Source organism: Dermochelys coriacea, chromosome 2, assembly GCF_009764565.3.
Source record: "Dermochelys coriacea isolate rDerCor1 chromosome 2, rDerCor1.pri.v4, whole genome shotgun sequence".
NCBI classification, from domain to species: domain Eukaryota; kingdom Metazoa; phylum Chordata; order Testudines; family Dermochelyidae; genus Dermochelys; species Dermochelys coriacea.
Window position 1 is genome coordinate 83248798 of NC_050069.1, and position 17789 is coordinate 83266586.

The window sequence follows — 17789 nt, forward strand, 5'->3', positions numbered from 1 at the left end:
GCATTTTTACTCTTTGCATTCAAAGCTGGGTGATAAGTTCAGTGCAAGGACCAATTTTAGTTCAGTGTCAGTAAAGTACCATGTACATCTACAGGGCTACAACGTAAGGTATTTTAATTAAAATTATAGCTAAGCCCTCAGCAATTGTGCTATTCTAAAGCCGTAGCCAAACGGCATACACGATTCCCCAATATTTGGAAGCACACTTATGTTGCCCAGAGAGTTGCATCATGCTGTTCTCGGCACCCACCTGGGGGTATCCTGAATAACTGAGAGCACAGGTGCCTTTTCAAACTGCCGGGGGGTGCTCAACCCCTAGCTCTGCCCCACGCCCTGCCCCCACTTCACTCCTCCCCCCAAGGCCCCACCATGCCTCTGTCTGCCCCCACCCCACCCCGTCTCTTCCTGCCCACTTCTGCCCCCTCCCCCGAGTGTGCTGTGCCCCCGCTCCTCCCCCCTCCCTGCACGCCACGAAACAGCTGCTCAGGGGTGATGGGAGGCATGGGGAGGGAGGAGAGAGGTGCTGATCCACGGGGTAGGAGGTGCTGCGGGGGGAAGCTGATGGGGGGCTGCCCTTGGGTGCTCAGAACCCACCATCTTTTCCCCCGTAGATGCTCCAGCCCTGAAGCATCCACGGAGTCAGCGCCTATGGCTGAGAGGTTAGTCTTCCTTCTCCTAGAACATTCCATTATAGCAGGAATATTTTCTTCTTTTGTAAAAAATTTATTTGAAGAAGAGAAGAGAATATTTATGCTGCAATAATAAGCAAATGCAAAAATGTTTTCTAATAATAACCAACTACATACTAGTGGGAGGACTTCTTACAGCATAAGAGTATTATCTCATTCTTTGTCTAGGTGCCAAAATACTTCTTAGCTTACCTGTCATCAAAACAGCACTTTTCCCTATAAGATGCCTTAATGGTATTAAAGTCAGCTATAAAGCAAGATGGATGCATTTTTCACATTTGAGAAAGAGTCAACAAACACAAAAGCTGGCATGAGATTTGTTTTCTGCTTACCACTGCTTATTGCCAAACGATTTTATTACTCAGAGCAGTTCCCTTACTCACTGAAAGCCTTGTTTGCTGATGTATGCCGCTTGGCACAGTATTTCAGGCTGACATCAGAAAACATCTTTGAATTCTGAAAACCACAATACCCCCCAGACATACTCTTCCTCCCTGCCCCCAGCTGCTTCTGGAAATTCAGCTTTTTCCACCAACGCCCTACTTCTCCCTGAAAAAAAACACGATATTAAAAGAAAACCAAACTGGTGCCTTCACATGTTCACATGTAGAGATGGCTATTATACAATGGGATTTCACCAAGAAAAACGTAATATATTAGGTATTCCTGGGGGATTTCTGTACCAAAAAATTAAAAATTTTGCACATGATATTTTAAAATTCTGCATATTTTATTTGTCAGAATAATGCAATATAATCACTTCTGGTTTCAATTATTTTCGTAATTTATTTAAACTACAGTACAATGGATGAAGAATGGGAGCAGGGAGCTTTGAAGGAAATCCCCAAACCATCCTGCCTAATAGTAATGTAGCTAGGTTTGACCATTTATTTTGAGTTATTAGTCAACAAATATATGCAGCCATATGCTCAGTGTAGTTAGGGAATCAAACTCACAATTTATATTGGCTACTGACCATCTCCAGAAAGGTCAGTAGCAAACAGTTCATGGAGCACATTTTGATAGGAATTTTTTTCAGTCCAAAAATTTAGACCAGTTCTAATCACTAAAGCACCATAAATATTTATAAGGCCATACTGTCCTTTACACCACTCTGGCTACGTAAAGGAGCCTGAAAACTTTTACACCTGTTTTATATTCCTGGAGAATTCACAAAGACAATGGGAATAATTCACTAAGGAGGCAGGCTGCTACTTTCTACTTGGCCTGAGGGGACAGAGTCTGCCCCAAGCCTACCTCCTCAGAAACACCCGTATGCCTTGCCCCTCCACACCAAGTGTGCTGCAATAGTGAGCAAGAGGGACAGTGTCTCTCTCTCTCTCTCACACACATACACACACACGACTGCCCTGCACCACCCTGGCATTGATTTATCTATCTCTATTGGCTGTTCCGGGCGCCAGAACCAACCAGCTTGCACTGCCGGGGAAGGGCGTGAGACCATTCTTGTGGCTTCCTTTTGCTTCCTCGTCAGAAGTCATTTTTTTTGTGGGGAAGCAAAGAAATCTGGGCGGGACATGAATTTTGAGCATGTGCAGTGATGCAGAATTTCCCCAGGAGTAATTAGGGATCAAAAAGGAAGAAAACAGGTAACAGCACAGTAATTCCAGAGCAACTTGGGGAAAAAACTACTTTTCCCACTCAATTTTGAGCTCCAGGTGTCACCTCTCCTTCCATAAACAGAGTAGAACCCTGATCCCAGGAAGCTCTCCTGGAGAGAATAGAAGGGGTGTGTTTTGTCTCCATGGTAATGGCCTCTTTTATCTGAGACCTCAAGGAAGCTCCTTTACCAGAACTTCATGGGGTTGGTGCACTGCAGGGTTTTGGGACTGGATAGGAAGCAGCAATGAACAGCTAATCCCCACCAATGTCATCCTCTGCTTACCCTGGACACTTCCTTGCATAAATCTGACTATGAGCTGCCTGAAGCTGTATGAACTCTTGCTGAATCTGTTCCATGGCTGCCACTGCACAGCTGCCAAGGGGGTTTTGCCAGGGAGGCCACAACAGCAGTGTGGAGGGCTAGTACTTCCACAGGAATGAGGCTCACTTCCCTTGCGGTTCCAGAGCTTCACAGGTGTTGGGACGCCCCCGCCTCTTACCCAGGTCATGTAATCCCTTGGTCACTTCACAAGGTGACCATCGTGATATAAGCAGCAGGTATAAAGACAGCCAAAACTGCTAAGGAGACCATTTTCAAAAGCAACAAAATCCTGGTTTTTTTTGGATCTGTCTGATGACCCAAAAAACAAGGGGAGATGACTTATTTCCCCCCATAAATGTGCATTTTGAAAAGAAGGTGCAGAGGCAACTATCCTATTCTCAGAAAATCTCTGAGTTACTGTTGAGGAGAAAATATTTTGAGAGATGTGAAATTTGCACCAATGTTTCTGGACAAGAAGGGAAGTAACTCAGCTGACTTAAAGAAGAGGAAGAACTCGTTTCTCTCTCTCTCTCAAGCACTTGCCAAGGGAAATTACTATGTTGACAAAATTCTGAGACCTTCTAGGAAGCTGAACCACGTGATACACATTGACTTAGTCCAGCATTCCAGCCCCTGTTCATTAAGTTTAACTGTTGTGGCTTTGCTGCCCTGCATACAAAAACAACAGATGGACACACTAGCCACGCTGCCTGGGGAAGTTTTCATAGAACCATAGAATGTAGGGCTGGAAGGGACCTCGAAAGGTCATCAAATGCAGCCTCAGGTGCTGAGACAGGACCTAGTATATCTGGACTATCCCTGACAGGTGTTTGTCTACACTGTTCTTAAAAGCCTTCAGCAATGGAGATTCTACAATCTCTCTTATAAGCTTATTCCAGAATTTAACTACTTTTATAGTTAGAAAGTTTTACCTAATATCTAACCTAAAGCTCCCTTGCTGCAGATTAAGTCTATTACTTCTTGTCCTACCTTCAATTGATGCTCATCCTCTTTGTAGCAGTCCTTATCATATCCCTCCCAGTCTTCTTTATTTAAGATTAACTATGCCCAGTTTTTAAAAACTTTTCCTTAAAGGTCAGATTTTTCAGAAACTTTTATTATTTGTGTTGCCACCGCCCTCCCCCGATTTCTGTGAGTACCTGTCTGCCCAGGACTTGCTCTGCTCGGCCTACCGGGGACAGGGGGGGCTGGCCCGTTTCTCACTTGCTTGGCCCCCTCTCCCTGCAAGCTGGGCCCAGGCAGGGAGTGGAGGAGGTGGGACAGAACAGCTTCTCTCCTGCTGGGTGAGGGAGAGTGGCTGCTCTTGCTCACTGACATCGCCTCCTGGGTCCTAGTGCCTGTCGTCTCCTCCTTCGATGTGTGCTGGGTGCCCTGCATGGCCACAATCCTGTTTTCTGTACAATGGTGAGTGCATGAGGTGGGACAGGGCAGGATGATGGGAACATGCAGTGGGGAAGAAAGGGGATGTGGGAGTGAGGGGTGGGGAAGAGTGGGGAGAGGAAGGCAGAGTGTGGAAAGGGTAGCATCCAGACCCCCACCCCACCAGATTCTCCCCAGATCCGCCACTGAGCCACCTGCACCCAGATTGCCCCTCGCAGAACCCTCTCACCCCACATCTGGATCTGCTGAACTAAGCGCCTCCACACTTGGATCCTGCTGGGCTGAGCCTGTCTGCCTGCACACACCTGGTGCACCTGGCGTAGAGGGGAAGGCCCCAAGATGTTTCTGGGGCAGGCTCAGCTCTTAGGCTTTGTCAGGGTCTGGTGCAGCCTCACAGCTGAGTATTGTGTCCCGAAAGGGGGGCTGCAGGGTGATCTCCCACCTCTGTGCAGCCCATGGCCTGTATTCCCTACTGCCATGCTGGAACCTCCACGTTTATTTATTGACAAATAAAATTTGAAAAATTTTGCAGAATTTTAAAATATTGTGCACAGTTTTTTTATTTTCTTGGTGCAGAATTCCCTCACGAATTTTTGCAGTTTTAATTTCCACACTGACGTAATGCTTCTGGAAAATGCTTTTCTGGCATGTTCCACTCTCCCATTATTTGTTAGTTTCATTGACAAAGCTAAGGGAAATATTAATGGGCTAGACAGCTGATATCACTACTTTGGTGGACTTTTCTGCTAGATACGACTAATGAAAATGAATCCTCTGGGCCATAAGTTTATAAATGCACTAATAATAGGAGCCTGCTGTGCAAAGGACAATACAACCCAACCGCTTATACACTAATGGGATCAAACAACGAAGAGATCGTTTTATTCTTTAATTCTTATGTTTTCACACAAAAATGGTACTAATTGTGCTACAGTTTAGAGCAGTTGCAGACTGCTTTGACAATGCACAATGGTTTGAGACTAGAGCTAGGTGGGAAATTATTTTCCCATTTTGGGAAAATTTTCAAAATTTGATAAAATAAATAAATTCCCATCCCAAAACAGGACAAAAAGTTAAAATCTGAAAAAAATATGATTCCAGTAAATGAAAATTGCAATTTGACCTTTTTTTTTTATTTAAAATAGAATTTTTACTAATAGTTAGCTTAAAAGCTGAAACAGTCATTTTGAACTAAAAAACAGAATTTGATTAGAAAGTGTCAAATCAAGATGTTTCGACAAAACTTTTTCTCAAATAAGGTTTTGAACTGAGAAATTTGTTGAGACAACCCTGTTCCTATGAACAATTTCAGTTTCGACAAATTGCCATTTTCTGTCAAAAAAAGGTCACAAAATTTCCAACCAGGTTTGATTGAGACTATAAACATCTAATCTTCCACGTTCTCTAATGAGAAATAGATTATGAATCTGTAGAAACTGGTTTGACTAACATACAAGAGTTAGTCATTGGGTAGTTCTTTAAGGAATTGTGGGGAAGGTGCTGTATACCAGAGATCTCAAACTCAAATCACTATGAGGGCCACATGAGGACTGGTATGTTGGCCTGAGGGCTGCATGACTGACACCGCCCCCCACTGCCCCTACCCCATCCCTTCCATGAGGCCCCGCCCCCTTCCCCTCCCTCCTGGAAAGTGCTAAGTGCCACGGGAAGCGCCTGGAGGTAGGGAGAGGAGCGGGGATGTGGTACGCTGCGGGGAATAACTCGGGGTGTGGGGAGCTTTGCGGGCTGCAGCAAACTCCACGGGCCACATGTTTGAGACCCCTGCTGTATACAGTACAGGAGGCTCTCTTCTGTGTTGAGCTAGTAGAGATGTTCCTTTAAAACACAACTGGTAGACCACTTGCACTGGAACATCAAAGACTAAAGTTCAACCTCCAGCTTAGGTAAGTAAATTGCCACGAGTGTGTGTTCCTGTCCATGGAAAAAAAAATGCATTCTCACTGCTACGAGAGATAGATAAATCACACTATAGTACTCATGACAGAATCAGATACCTCCAACGAGAATGGGACCAGGTAACCAAGGGCGTGGCTACACTGGAAACTTCAAAGCGCTGTTGCAGGAACGCTCCCACGGCAGTGCTTTGACGCGTGTGTGTGGTCGCGTGCGAGCGCTGGGAGACAGCTGTCCCAGCGCTCCTGGTAATCCACCTCCACGAGAGGAATAGCTCCGAGCGCTAGCTCAGCACTTGGAGCCTGTGTACACTAGTGCTTTAAAGCACTCAGACTTGCTGCACTCAGGGGGGTGATTTTTCACACCCCTGAGCCAGCAAGTTAGAGCGTTATAAAATGTAAGTGTAGACAAGTCCTAAGAATATACAGAGTGAGATAGTCTCCATCTTTTTTTAATCAAAAGGTCTATATTTTCACTATAAAACCAGGAGTCGCATACCAATAATATGATTAATTCAATACTTAATTTGTTTTATTTACCTCGTGTTTTCAGTTAACCCCGCAAACATAAAATTAAAGCCATTGTCAGCATTTTCAAAGTTGGATTCCTCAAGCTAGGAGACTAAATACATCTTTAGGTACTTGAATAAGTCATGTCAGAGACATAGGCACAGCACTCCGTGGGTGCTCCGGGGCTGGAGCACCCATGGGGAAAAATTAGTGGGTGCTCTGCACACACTGGCAGCCAAGCTCCCCTTTCCCCCACCCCACCTCCTTCCCCACCCCCGAGCGTGCCACATCCCAACTCCTCCGCCTATCTTCCAGCGCTTCCCACCTGGCTGCCGCCAAACAGCTGTTTGGCAGCATTAGCAAACTCCGGGAGGGGGGAGGAGCGGGAACATTGCGCGCTCAGGGGAGGAGGCAGGGCTGGGGCGGAGTGGGGGTAGGGACTATGGGGAAGGGGTTGGAATTGGGGTAGGGAAGGGGTGGGAAAAGCCAGGGCAGGGGCCAAGCACCCAGGGAAAAGAGGGGAAGTTGGCACCTATAGTCAGAGGAAGGATGGTCCAGTGGTTAGAGTAACAGCCTATGACTTGGGAGACTGGGGTTCAAGTTCCAGATTCACCACAGATTTCTTTTGGGACTTTCTGGAAGTCAGGTGCGAGTTTTGCGATGCTCAATTTTTAGCTGTACTGCCAACCAGTGGAATCCTCAGACCTGAGTTAAGTGCCTAAGCTCCCTGTACAAAGCATAGGGAGAGTTAGGCGCTTAAGAAAAGGAATCACAAAAGCCAGCAAGCAATGGGAAGTTACCTAAGCTAGCCAGTTGTTGCTGGTGTCCTTCATGACCACCGATGATGGTATTATGTCTTGTGAGTATGATTGTGGCTAATATGGCTGCTGAGTGAGTGGCAGTCTTTTTTGCATTGAGTGCATATGAAACTCAGTATCAGAGAAGGGATTAAAGTCTGTGCCACTCAGCTTCTGTACCGCAAGATCCATATGGAGATGAATCTTGAATTGAGTAATCCCATCACTGACTGCTGCTCACCAGCATGATCTAACTGTTGCTGACGACTCCCAGCTATAGATTCCTGTGTCACTGCTTCCAATTATGCTTCAGTGTGTCCTTCAAGTGTTTCTCCTGGCCACTTTGTGTGAGGTTACTCACTTTCAGTTCTCCGTACAGCAACTGCTTTGCCAGTCTGGTGTCATCATCCTTAGCACATGATCAGCCCAGTGTAATGTGAAGCAAAGGTTTCAATCTCTGTGGAGTGGCTGTGTTCCAGAACCTCATTACTGGTAACTTTATCCTGGCATTTAATGCCGAGTATGCCACACAGGTATCATACGTATAAATTTTCTAGAAGCTTGATGTGATGCCTATAGCAGGTCTAGGTCTTGCACCCTTTCACCAAATTGGAAGCACAATCACTTTATAAAGGTTAGCATGGTTTGAAGCTTAATATCATGTTGCTGCCAGACTCTGCTTGATAGTATGCCAAATAATGAACTGGCTCTGTTGATGCATCTTGTCAGCTGCTTGTCTATAGTAGCATCATTTGACAATGTGCTGCCAAGATAGCAGAAGTCTGTAAGAGAGTTCAGCTGTGTGTTGCTGATGGTGATTTTTGGCTTGGTGTAGGGTTTCCCTGGTGCTGGTTGATACATGACTATTATCTTTTTCAGACTGATTGCCAGCCAGTACCTTTTTGCAGACTCTGCAAAAACTGTCTACAATCAATTGTATCTCTTCTTGGCTATGTGCTTCTAGAACATAGTCATCGGCATACAGCAGCTCATGAACAACTTCTCAAAGAGCTCATGAAAGATTGTGGCCTGTTCAGGTTGAATACATTTGCCAGAGGACTGAAAACGTATGCTGATCTCAGCACTCAGGTCTCTTGCAGAGTCATCAAGCATTGCTGCATAAAAGAGACTGAACAGGATTGGACCACTTACATAGCCCTGCTTAATACCATTAGTGATAGGAAACGGGCCAGACAGAACACCTTCTGTACACACTCGTCCAACCATTCTGTCATAAGTAACCTCGGAATGTTGGAGAATTTTTCTGGACAACCAAACTTACATAATTGTTGCTGAAGTGCAACTCTACTGACAATGTCAAATGTTTTAAACATGTTGATGAAGACAGTGTAAAGGTCCTGTTGCTGTTCTCGGCCTTTCTCCTGCATCTGATGAGCTACAAATATCGTGTCCGTCATGCCTCATGTTGGCCTGAAACTGCATTGCGACTCCAATAGCGTGCGATTAGCGACATTGCACAGCACATGACAGGAATACCCTGGCCAGAACATTTCCAGCAATGGAGAGTAACGAGATACTGTGACAGTTGCCAGTCAGACTTTTTACCTTTTCTCTTGTATATGGTGACAATGGTGGTGTCTTTGAAGGCTTGCAGTACATCTTCAGTATTCCATATATCGAGCAATAGTCTATGCAGTTGCCTCAGTGAACTCTCACCTCCACATTTGAATATTTCTGCAGGAATACCATCAGATCCGGAGGCCCTACAGTTCTTCATGGCACTAATTACAGTGTGGTCTTCGTTGAGGGATGGGACTGCATCCATGTTGTCATATGTTGGCTGATCCACTACTCTTATTAGTTCCTCATCTATAATGTTGGATGGTGTGTTCAGAAGATCACTGAAATGCTGTGGCCACCTCTGAAGGATTTCTCCTTTGAAAGTGGTCAGTGTTAAGCCACCCATGCTCATAAAAGGCAATGTGTCTGTGTGTGTGTGGTGGGGGAGGGAGGCAGCGTATAGGATGATATACGTCTTTCAAAGCAGTAGAGAAGTCTTTGGTCTCATGCCAGTCAGCAAAACCCCGGATTTCTTCTGCCTTGATATTTCACCATTGATACTGCACGTCTCTTAGATTAGATTGGATGTCATGATGCAGATTCCTATATGTGGTTACTGTGCCTAAAGGAACCTGGGATACAAGAATCTGATGGTGCACCTCACGTTTATTTAGTGAGTAACTGTTGGATTTCCAGGTCATTGTAACCCTAACAGCAACCCAATGCAAGAGGTGCTGGTAAGTGTGTAAGGGAACGGGGCATAGGCAGTCACAGTTGTGCTGAGGTCTTCCCGCTATGGATGGCAGTCACTGGGCTGGAGTTAGAGGAATTGCAAGGCTGGGTGCCATAAACAAGAGTTAAAATCAGAGTCAGAGTCATGCTGGGATCAGAGACTGGAGATCAGGGGCAGTACCCGATTAGAACCAGCCCCAGAATAACCAATAGCTGTGGGTTAGGGCACTCACCTGGGATATGGAAGACATGGGTTTAAAGTTCCTGCCCCAAATCAGGCAAAGTGGAGATTTGAAAATTAGTCTCCTAATATGAGTGCCCTAACCACTGGGCTTCTGGGTATCCTGGTACAGCCACCTACCCACCATCTGCCTTCCTTAGCCATCTTTGTGTTGGTTAGGTGTGCTCTGAGTCCATCTACTAGTTTGGGGCCCACAAGAGAGATAGGGCTTAGGTGTGAGCTGTGGTGTTGAGCAGCTGGGACGCACCAGGACTCAAGCAGCTGTGCACATGCCAATAGGCGAAAACTTGGGCACCACAGGGACTTTACCAGTGGAAACTTTAGGCATGCAGGTAATGTAGGTGCCTACAGGGTTAGGGGGCAGCTGAGTGGGGGTTTTGAGGATCCCAGTGGTGCCTAAATGTTGGACTTAAATGCCTAAAATGGCTGTCAGGCACCTAAGTCCCTTTGTGAGTCTAGCCCTTAGCCTCTCTGTACGTCAGTTCCCCATCTGTGAAACAGGAACAACAACACTTCCCCACTGCATGGGCTGTTGTGAGGCTGAATATCATAGGTACTGATATGGGTGCTCCAGGGCTCAAGCACCCAAGGAAAAAAAGAGTGGGTGCTCAGCACCCAGGAATCAGAGCTTGAGTATGGAATGTGATGAGTTTGTGCTGCTAACAACTTCTGCCCTTGGGGCAGGGAGTTTGTTTATAAACAGAGGCAGGGTGATTAAGAATACAAAAGGCTTGTCATTGAACTAAATTAAGGATCCTTGGATGATTCTGAAAGCATTCCCAAAAAGAAGGAGAAGTACTTTTGGCACCTTTGAGACTAACAAATTTATTCGTGGGCTAAACCCACTTCATCAGATGCATGGAGTGGAAAATACAGTATGAAGATATATTTATACAGAGAACATGAAAAACAAAAAAGTTTTTTTCTCCTGCTGATTAGTCTCATTAGAGTTGGTATGGCAACCCCCATTTTTTCATGCTCTCTCTCTCTATCTATCTATCCATCCATCTTCCCACTGTATTTTCCACTCCATGCATCTGATGAAGTGAGTTTAGTCCATGAAAGCTTATGCCCAAATAAATTTGTTAGTCTCTAAGGTGCCACAAGTACTCCTTGTTCTTTTTGCTGATTCAGACTAACATGGCTACCACTCTGAAAGCATTCCCAGGCACTCCAGTTAAAAGACAAGAAACAAAGGGTAGGAATAAATGGTTCATTTTCAGAATGGAGAAAAGTAAATAGAGGGGCTTGTACTGGTTGGGATCTGCACAGTTCAACATATTCATAAATGGTCTGCAAAAAGGGGTAAACAGTGAGGTGGCAAAGTTTGCAGATGATACAAAATTATTCAAGATAGTTAAGTCCAAAACAGACTGCAAAGAGTTATAGAGGGATCTCACAAAACTGGGTGTCTTGGCAACAAAATGGCAGATGAAATTCAATGATAAATGCAAAGTAATGCACATGGCAAAATATAATCCCAACTATACATATTCAAAAAGATCGTGCCTAAATTAGCTGTTACCCATCAAGAAAGAGATCTTGGAGTCATTTGCAATATTCTGGAAGCACTGTTTCCAGAGTAATGCAAATGCATAAGAATTCTTCTCACGGTGCCTGTATCATCCTGAACTGTTGAATGCTCATTCTCTGGCTTCAGAAGACCTAAAAATTATCTCCAGTCATCAATGAAGCAGACACAACTGAATAATGTAGCTGTCCTTAACGTGCATCAAAATAATACCAGGGAACCTAGGTGTAAAAAAGATTGCCGACAGTTTAATCCAGAAAGCTACAGTGAGACGTAATGTTTTTAAACTGGGACATTAGTGAAGACAGCTTATAGGTGATTGCAAAGAACTTAATACACTTTAATTCATGATAATGTAATTATGTAGTTCATAACAACTGAATCATTAAAATAGTAAAGATACCAATGATAGACATATTCAATAACTAGAATATGAAAGAAGTGTATAAATATGCTGAAAATAGCCTCCCCCAAAACTGACTGAGTGCCCCTTTACCCCTCCCGAACACACACCTCTTCAAAAGCACCCACTGGCAAAAACAAAAAAGTTCCAAGCATCTGCCATGTAAAGGGAGATTTCCTCGGGTTGCCTTTAACTCAACCACTCCAGGTGCTCCTAATCTACTGCACATCTCAAGCACAGGAGGGCCAATCTTGCCCTGAACCCATCAGAGTAGACATAGAACTCGTCATATTTATTGTTTAGTTCGACAGAGGCAACAACACTATATTTCACCCCCTTATCTGTATTCTCTTCTTTTGACAGAGCTATCCTTTTTTGCCTCTTCTTAGAGCTCTCTTTCTCTCTCTACTCGCATTCCATTGATCAATTCCCTTTGCTCTCCTCTCCAGAATTCCAATTCCACCATTTTCCTCCCCTGCAAAGTTAAACTCCTCCCTTACCCCCGCAAAAGGATCTCCATCTCCTAGACTACCAATTCTCTTGATCTCTCTTTCTCTGGGAATCCTACGTCTCCAGCAATCTGGGGCCAGATCCTCAGCCCCATTTCCACAGAACTGTCCTAACAGGCCAGCTGGCTTTATGCCCCCTACTCCTGTAACTTGTGCTGGGGACCAGTTTGGAAACCCCCCAATCCCTCCTGGTTTATATGTATCAAGCAGAGCTTAGGTGTACCCAAAGATCTGGCTCTAGTTTCAAAACTGGTTTTAAGGAACAGTTTTAACCAAATTCTGCTCAGTCCAACATGATGGTAAAACCTGGTTACCTTTAAACTATTGTAAAAAAATAGTTTTAAAAGTACTTTCCTATTACACAACTCTTTTTGTAAAGTAGATCGGGTCTTAAAAATCCATTGACTAGCAATTCAATCGATTAGTAATTCACTTGAAGAAGCTAGTGCGCATCTTCATTTAGAGAGTAATTTTAATTTTAATGGGGTTTTATTGTCTGTGTTACACAGTAATTTCTAAAGGTTAACTTTGCTGTGTAATGGTGCTAAATGTACTCTAACCTTCCTTGTGGCCCCGCCCCAAGCTTCCGAACAGAACACTTTGCTTGTGCATTACCTGCCGCTTCTGGTATCGTGTTGCCGCATGTTCTTGATAAAATGAATCTTCTTAAAATTCTTTGGTCTGGGTGAACCTGACAGAGTCCGACATCTGAAAAATAAATCAGTTAAAAAAAATGTAGTCAGCTCCTTGCTGGACAGCTGAGAAGTCTCAACACAATGACAGGAAGGAAAGACCAGACAAATGATTCAAGTCACCCTGTTTTAGGAGTCAGCAGGAATGATGAAGACAATAAGGCTGGAAATGAGAAGGCTTAAAATTAAAAACACAAACTCCACAAAAACTCAGCAACATACAACTTCTCGGACTTTGCGGAGGTATGTTTGACACAGTTTTCTGGAATGATCAGTAATTAGAAATCTTTAGCTGAATTCTTGGAATAACTCAAGATGCAGTCTACACACTTTCATTTTTGTGTCCTCCTCAACCACGTTAAAAAGCTTCTGTTAGAGTTAAAATTAAAAAAAGAGGGTGCAGCAACTGGTCATCTGTCTGTTACTGGAGTGATTCTCCTGTTCCTTTTGTTACAGAGGTCAGTTATTTCTGTGATAAGTTATAAAACATTTGAACAATAGATAAAGTAATTGCTTAGGGAAAAAATTCTCAGAAGTTCTAAAAGCAATTTTTTTTTCCCCAATATTTTTTCTTAAAAATGATAATTTTTAAGATAAGGTGCAATAGGAGAAAAAATGAAAAAATTAACCAGGATACTCCTTTATGGACTGAAACAGCAGTACATTTTGTCAATTTTTGTTTCAATTACCAAGTTATTTTATGTAGACCCTCACGGCCCTGAATGAATGCATTAAGGCCCAAATCGTAAATTGAGCAGCCAGGCTATGCACTGGGATGTTCCTCAGGAGTTAAGAAGAAAGGAATCTTTCCCCGATGATGGAGCAGCAGCAGCAGAACTGTTCTGTACCTGCAGGCTGGAGTTGCCTCCCTGGTGCCTGTACCATCAAACAAGGGAAAGAATGGCCCTTCTATCCATGTATTAGTAGCACCAGCCCTGCCTCCAGCTGACCCCGGTCTCAAATCTCAGCGTCGTGCAGGGAGATCTGCTCCTCAGTGGGGAGGGAGACTAAACCCGTTTGAGATCCAGAAATCCTCCCTCTCTTTGCAATGGAATTGTGTTGGTTCCACTCCAGGAAGAGAGCTCCATGCCAGTTGAGGCAGGAGAGTGGGATTTGCCCTAAGAGTTCTATCCTGAATACTGTTAGATGGCCTGTACGTAAAGTATCTTGGAAAGCCAGCTACGGTGCATGTATGCTCAAGCATGGTAGTGGATTTTCCAGGATATGTGGGCAATGCCTGTCAAAACACAGGAGAGGCTAGGATTGAACTTTCAACAAAAGTTTCATGTGATTTTTAGTGGTGAAGTTAGTAGCCAAACCTACTGGCAGCCAAATACCCAGCACATCTGGAGATGAACTGCTGTGAGGTGCACTGAATTTCTCGTAGATCCTTCTATTAGAGGGCCGGGGGGAGTGCATTAGCTCTACGCCTGCAGAACAGGCCAGAGGACCCAGCCACACACTACACACCTTTGTAGGAGCTATATTGCTTCTCCATCTGCTCCCTGACAGCAGTTCCACAGACACCCCGACCTATGCCAACATCTCCCCTGACTCCCCACTGAAAGAGAAAATCCCCACTGTGGCAGGGATTCCATTGCAAAAGTAATACAGCCCTAGGTGATTTTGTGAATTAGCAAGTAAATAAACCAAATTCCACTCCACCAAATGCACTTTGTTTATTTCTTTTGCCAATTATGTTTCCATCTGAATCATTTATGAGACCACTTCATAATGTACTAGGAAGTGTCCTCTGTAAAAATAATGTAGTACTGGTAATAGGCCAACTTGCTACAGCCTCTACTATTAAATTTTTGCTGGGAGGTGGGGACAGACAGCTATTTTTTGTACATATTAGCAAAACATGGATAAGCAAGGTAATGTGGTAAATACCAATATATGCCATCTGAATTACTAGGTCCCAACGCTAAAGAGAACTTTAAAATTAAACTTTTGCCTCACCGAATAGCTGAACTAGAAGTTTAACTCTCTGCTTGGATCTCTTTGTATACTTTTAATTTTTAAATCTACCGCTGCAGATTGCATCACTTTGGCCAACTGCCTAGTGACTAGTCGTATAATCACACGGCAGTCTCCAAAAAGAAGCCATCTCTTCTTGGCTGCAGGATTAACACTGTGATGAGGCGGAGGATACAAAAGGGGTGTGAACAGACTCCTTAAGGGGAAAAAAGCTAGTGTGCTGGATAATAAAAGAGCACAACTGAGCATTTTCACCTAAGAACAAGCAGTATCATAACCACCAACCTCAAAACAACAACAAAACCCCAAATACACATGCACAAATAAAATAAATAATAATTAAAAAAAGAGACAAAGCTTAAATTCAATTTTTTAAAAAAGTCTGTTAAATAATTATGATATCGTCATCATTAAGGCTCTAATGAATCCTAGCACTGACAATCACAGCTCTAAGTGCCCTTCCATTCTCTATCCAGCCGATTTATACTGCCACTTCTTACTGTCTAAACCTGAGTCAGATTCTATCTACCACCTTGTTCTACAAAAAAGGAGGATAAACAGTATGGACCAGATTCTGATACTTTTCATCTTGGGTGTTTTACTCCCTGAGAAAGGTACTGCTCAGTATGAGTAAGGGCGGCATAGTCTGTCCCTATTATACATAGCAGGCAAACGGACATATAGACAGTGTATAAAATCACCTCCGAAGTGGAGCATTTTCCTCGATGTCCTCCAAAGTCTCCAGAGACGAGCGCTGGGAGATCAACCGACGTCTGAGGAGAAAAGAAATAATCACCATTGATTAAATTAAAAAAAAAATCCTGTTTCTTAAGGGCAACATGCCGCACTGTTGAATGACCTGAGCCACATGTTTTTATATTAGACAGGTTTCATTCTGTTCAGTCCTACTTATCTTGGAGATCCAAACTGATTTCTATCATAAATAAACCATTTCATAAAAGCTTTTCTATCAAAACAAAAATTGAATCTTTATGTTGCCAACCACTGAGTTCATGCCACAGTACTCTCCCCAGTTTACACCCAAACTTGCTTTCAGCTTTCCAGTTTCTGTTCTTCAATGGGTTTAAATACCTACAGAAGGACAACATATTTATTTTGTTGAAGATAGTGTAGACCTATATCCATATCACTATGAACCAAAACTGACTTCCTATCATTCACATTGCTCTAAGGAATGCATTTCATTGTACTTCTCTTCACACTCTGCTCCCCTCCAAATGCTATTTTCCTCCAGTTTTCACATATGTATGGGCAATTATTGTCCTCTGGTGTCTCATTGCTGTTGGGGGTGGATCATAGAATCATAGAATCATAGAATATCAGGGTTGGAAGGGACCCCAGAAGGTCATCTAGTCCAACCCCCTGTTCAAAGCAGGACCAAGTCCCAGTTAAATCATCCCAGCCAGGGCTTTGTCAAGCCTGACCTTAAAAACCTCTAAGGAAGGAGATTCTACCACCTCCCTAGGTAACGCATTCCAGTGTTTCACCACCCTCTTAGTGAAAAAGTTTTCCTAATATCCAATCTAAACCTCCCCCATTGCAACTTGAGACCATTACTCCTCGTTCTGTCATCTGCTACCATTGAGAACAGTCTAGAGCCATCCTCTTTGAAACCCCCTTTCAGGTAGTTGAAAGCAGCTATCAAATCCCCCCTCATTCTTCTCTTCTGCAGACTAAACAATCCCAGCTCCCTCAGCCTCTCCTCATAAGTCATGTGCTCTAGACCCCTAATCATTTTCGTTGCCCTTCGTTGTACTCTTTCCAATTTATCCACATCCTTCCTGTAGTGTGGGGCCCAAAACTGGACACAGTACTCCAGATGAGGCCTCACCAGTGTCGAATAGAGGGGAACGATCACGTCCCTCGATCTGCTCGCTATGCCCCTACTTATACATCCCAAAATGCCATTGGCCTTCTTGGCAACAAGGGCACACTGCTGACTCATATCCAGCTTCTCGTCCACTGTCACCCCTAGGTCCTTTTCCGCAGAACTGCTGCCGAGCCATTCGGTCCCTAGTCTGTAGCGGTGCATTGGATTCTTCCATCCTAAGTGCAGGACCCTGCACTTATCCTTATTGAACCTCATTAGATTTCTTTTGGCCCAATCCTCCAATTTGTCTAGGTCCTTCTGTATCCTATCCCTCCCCTCCAGCGTATCTACCACTCCTCCCAGTTTAGTATCATCCGCAAATTTGCTGAGAGTGCAATCCACACCATCCTCCAGATCATTTATGAAGATATTGAACAAAACGGGCCCCAGGACCGACCCCTGGGGCACTCCACTTGACACCGGCTGCCAACTAGACATGGAGCCATTGATCACTACCCGTTGAGCCCGACAATCTAGCCAGCTTTCTACCCACCTTATAGTGCATTCATCCAGCCCATACTTCCTTAACTTGCTGACAAGAATGCTGTGGGAGACCGTGTCAAAAGCTTTGCTAAAGTCAAGAAACAATACATCCACTGCTTTCCCTTCATCCACAGAACCAGTAATCTCATCATAAAAGGCGATTAGATTAGTCAGGCATGACCTTCCCTTGGTGAATCCATGCTGACTGTTCCTGATCACTTTCCTCTCCTCTAAGTGCTTCAGGATTGATTCTTTGAGGACCTGCTCCATGATTTTTCCAGGGACTGAGGTGAGGCTGACCGGCCTGTAGTTCCCAGGATCCTCCTTCTTCCCTTTTTTAAAGATGGGCACTACATTAGCCTTTTTCCAGTCATCCGGGACTTCCCCCGTTCGCCACGAGTTTTCAAAGATAATGGCCAAGGGCTCTGCAATCACAGCCGCCAATTCCTTCAGCACTCTCGGATGCAATTCGTCCGGCCCCATGGACTTGTGCACGTCCAGCTTTTCTAAATAGTCCCTAACCACCTCTATCTCTACAGAGGGCTGGCCAT

The 17789-nt window shown here is 44.2% G+C and overlaps 1 protein-coding gene across 3 annotated transcripts in view; it reads right to left on the minus strand.

The window, feature by feature from the left end:
- CABLES1 (Cdk5 and Abl enzyme substrate 1) overlaps positions 1-17789 on the minus strand; it is a 118417-nt gene that overhangs the window by 37538 nt on the left and 63090 nt on the right. For all 3 annotated transcript variants that reach the window (XM_038389399.2, XM_038389398.2, XM_038389401.2), the window contains exons 2-3: positions 15566-15637; positions 12808-12900 (exon numbers count right to left, since the gene is read on the minus strand). In XM_038389399.2, coding sequence (XP_038245327.1) covers positions 12808-12900; positions 15566-15637 — 165 coding nt within the window. The remainder of the gene's footprint in view (positions 1-12807; positions 12901-15565; positions 15638-17789) is intronic.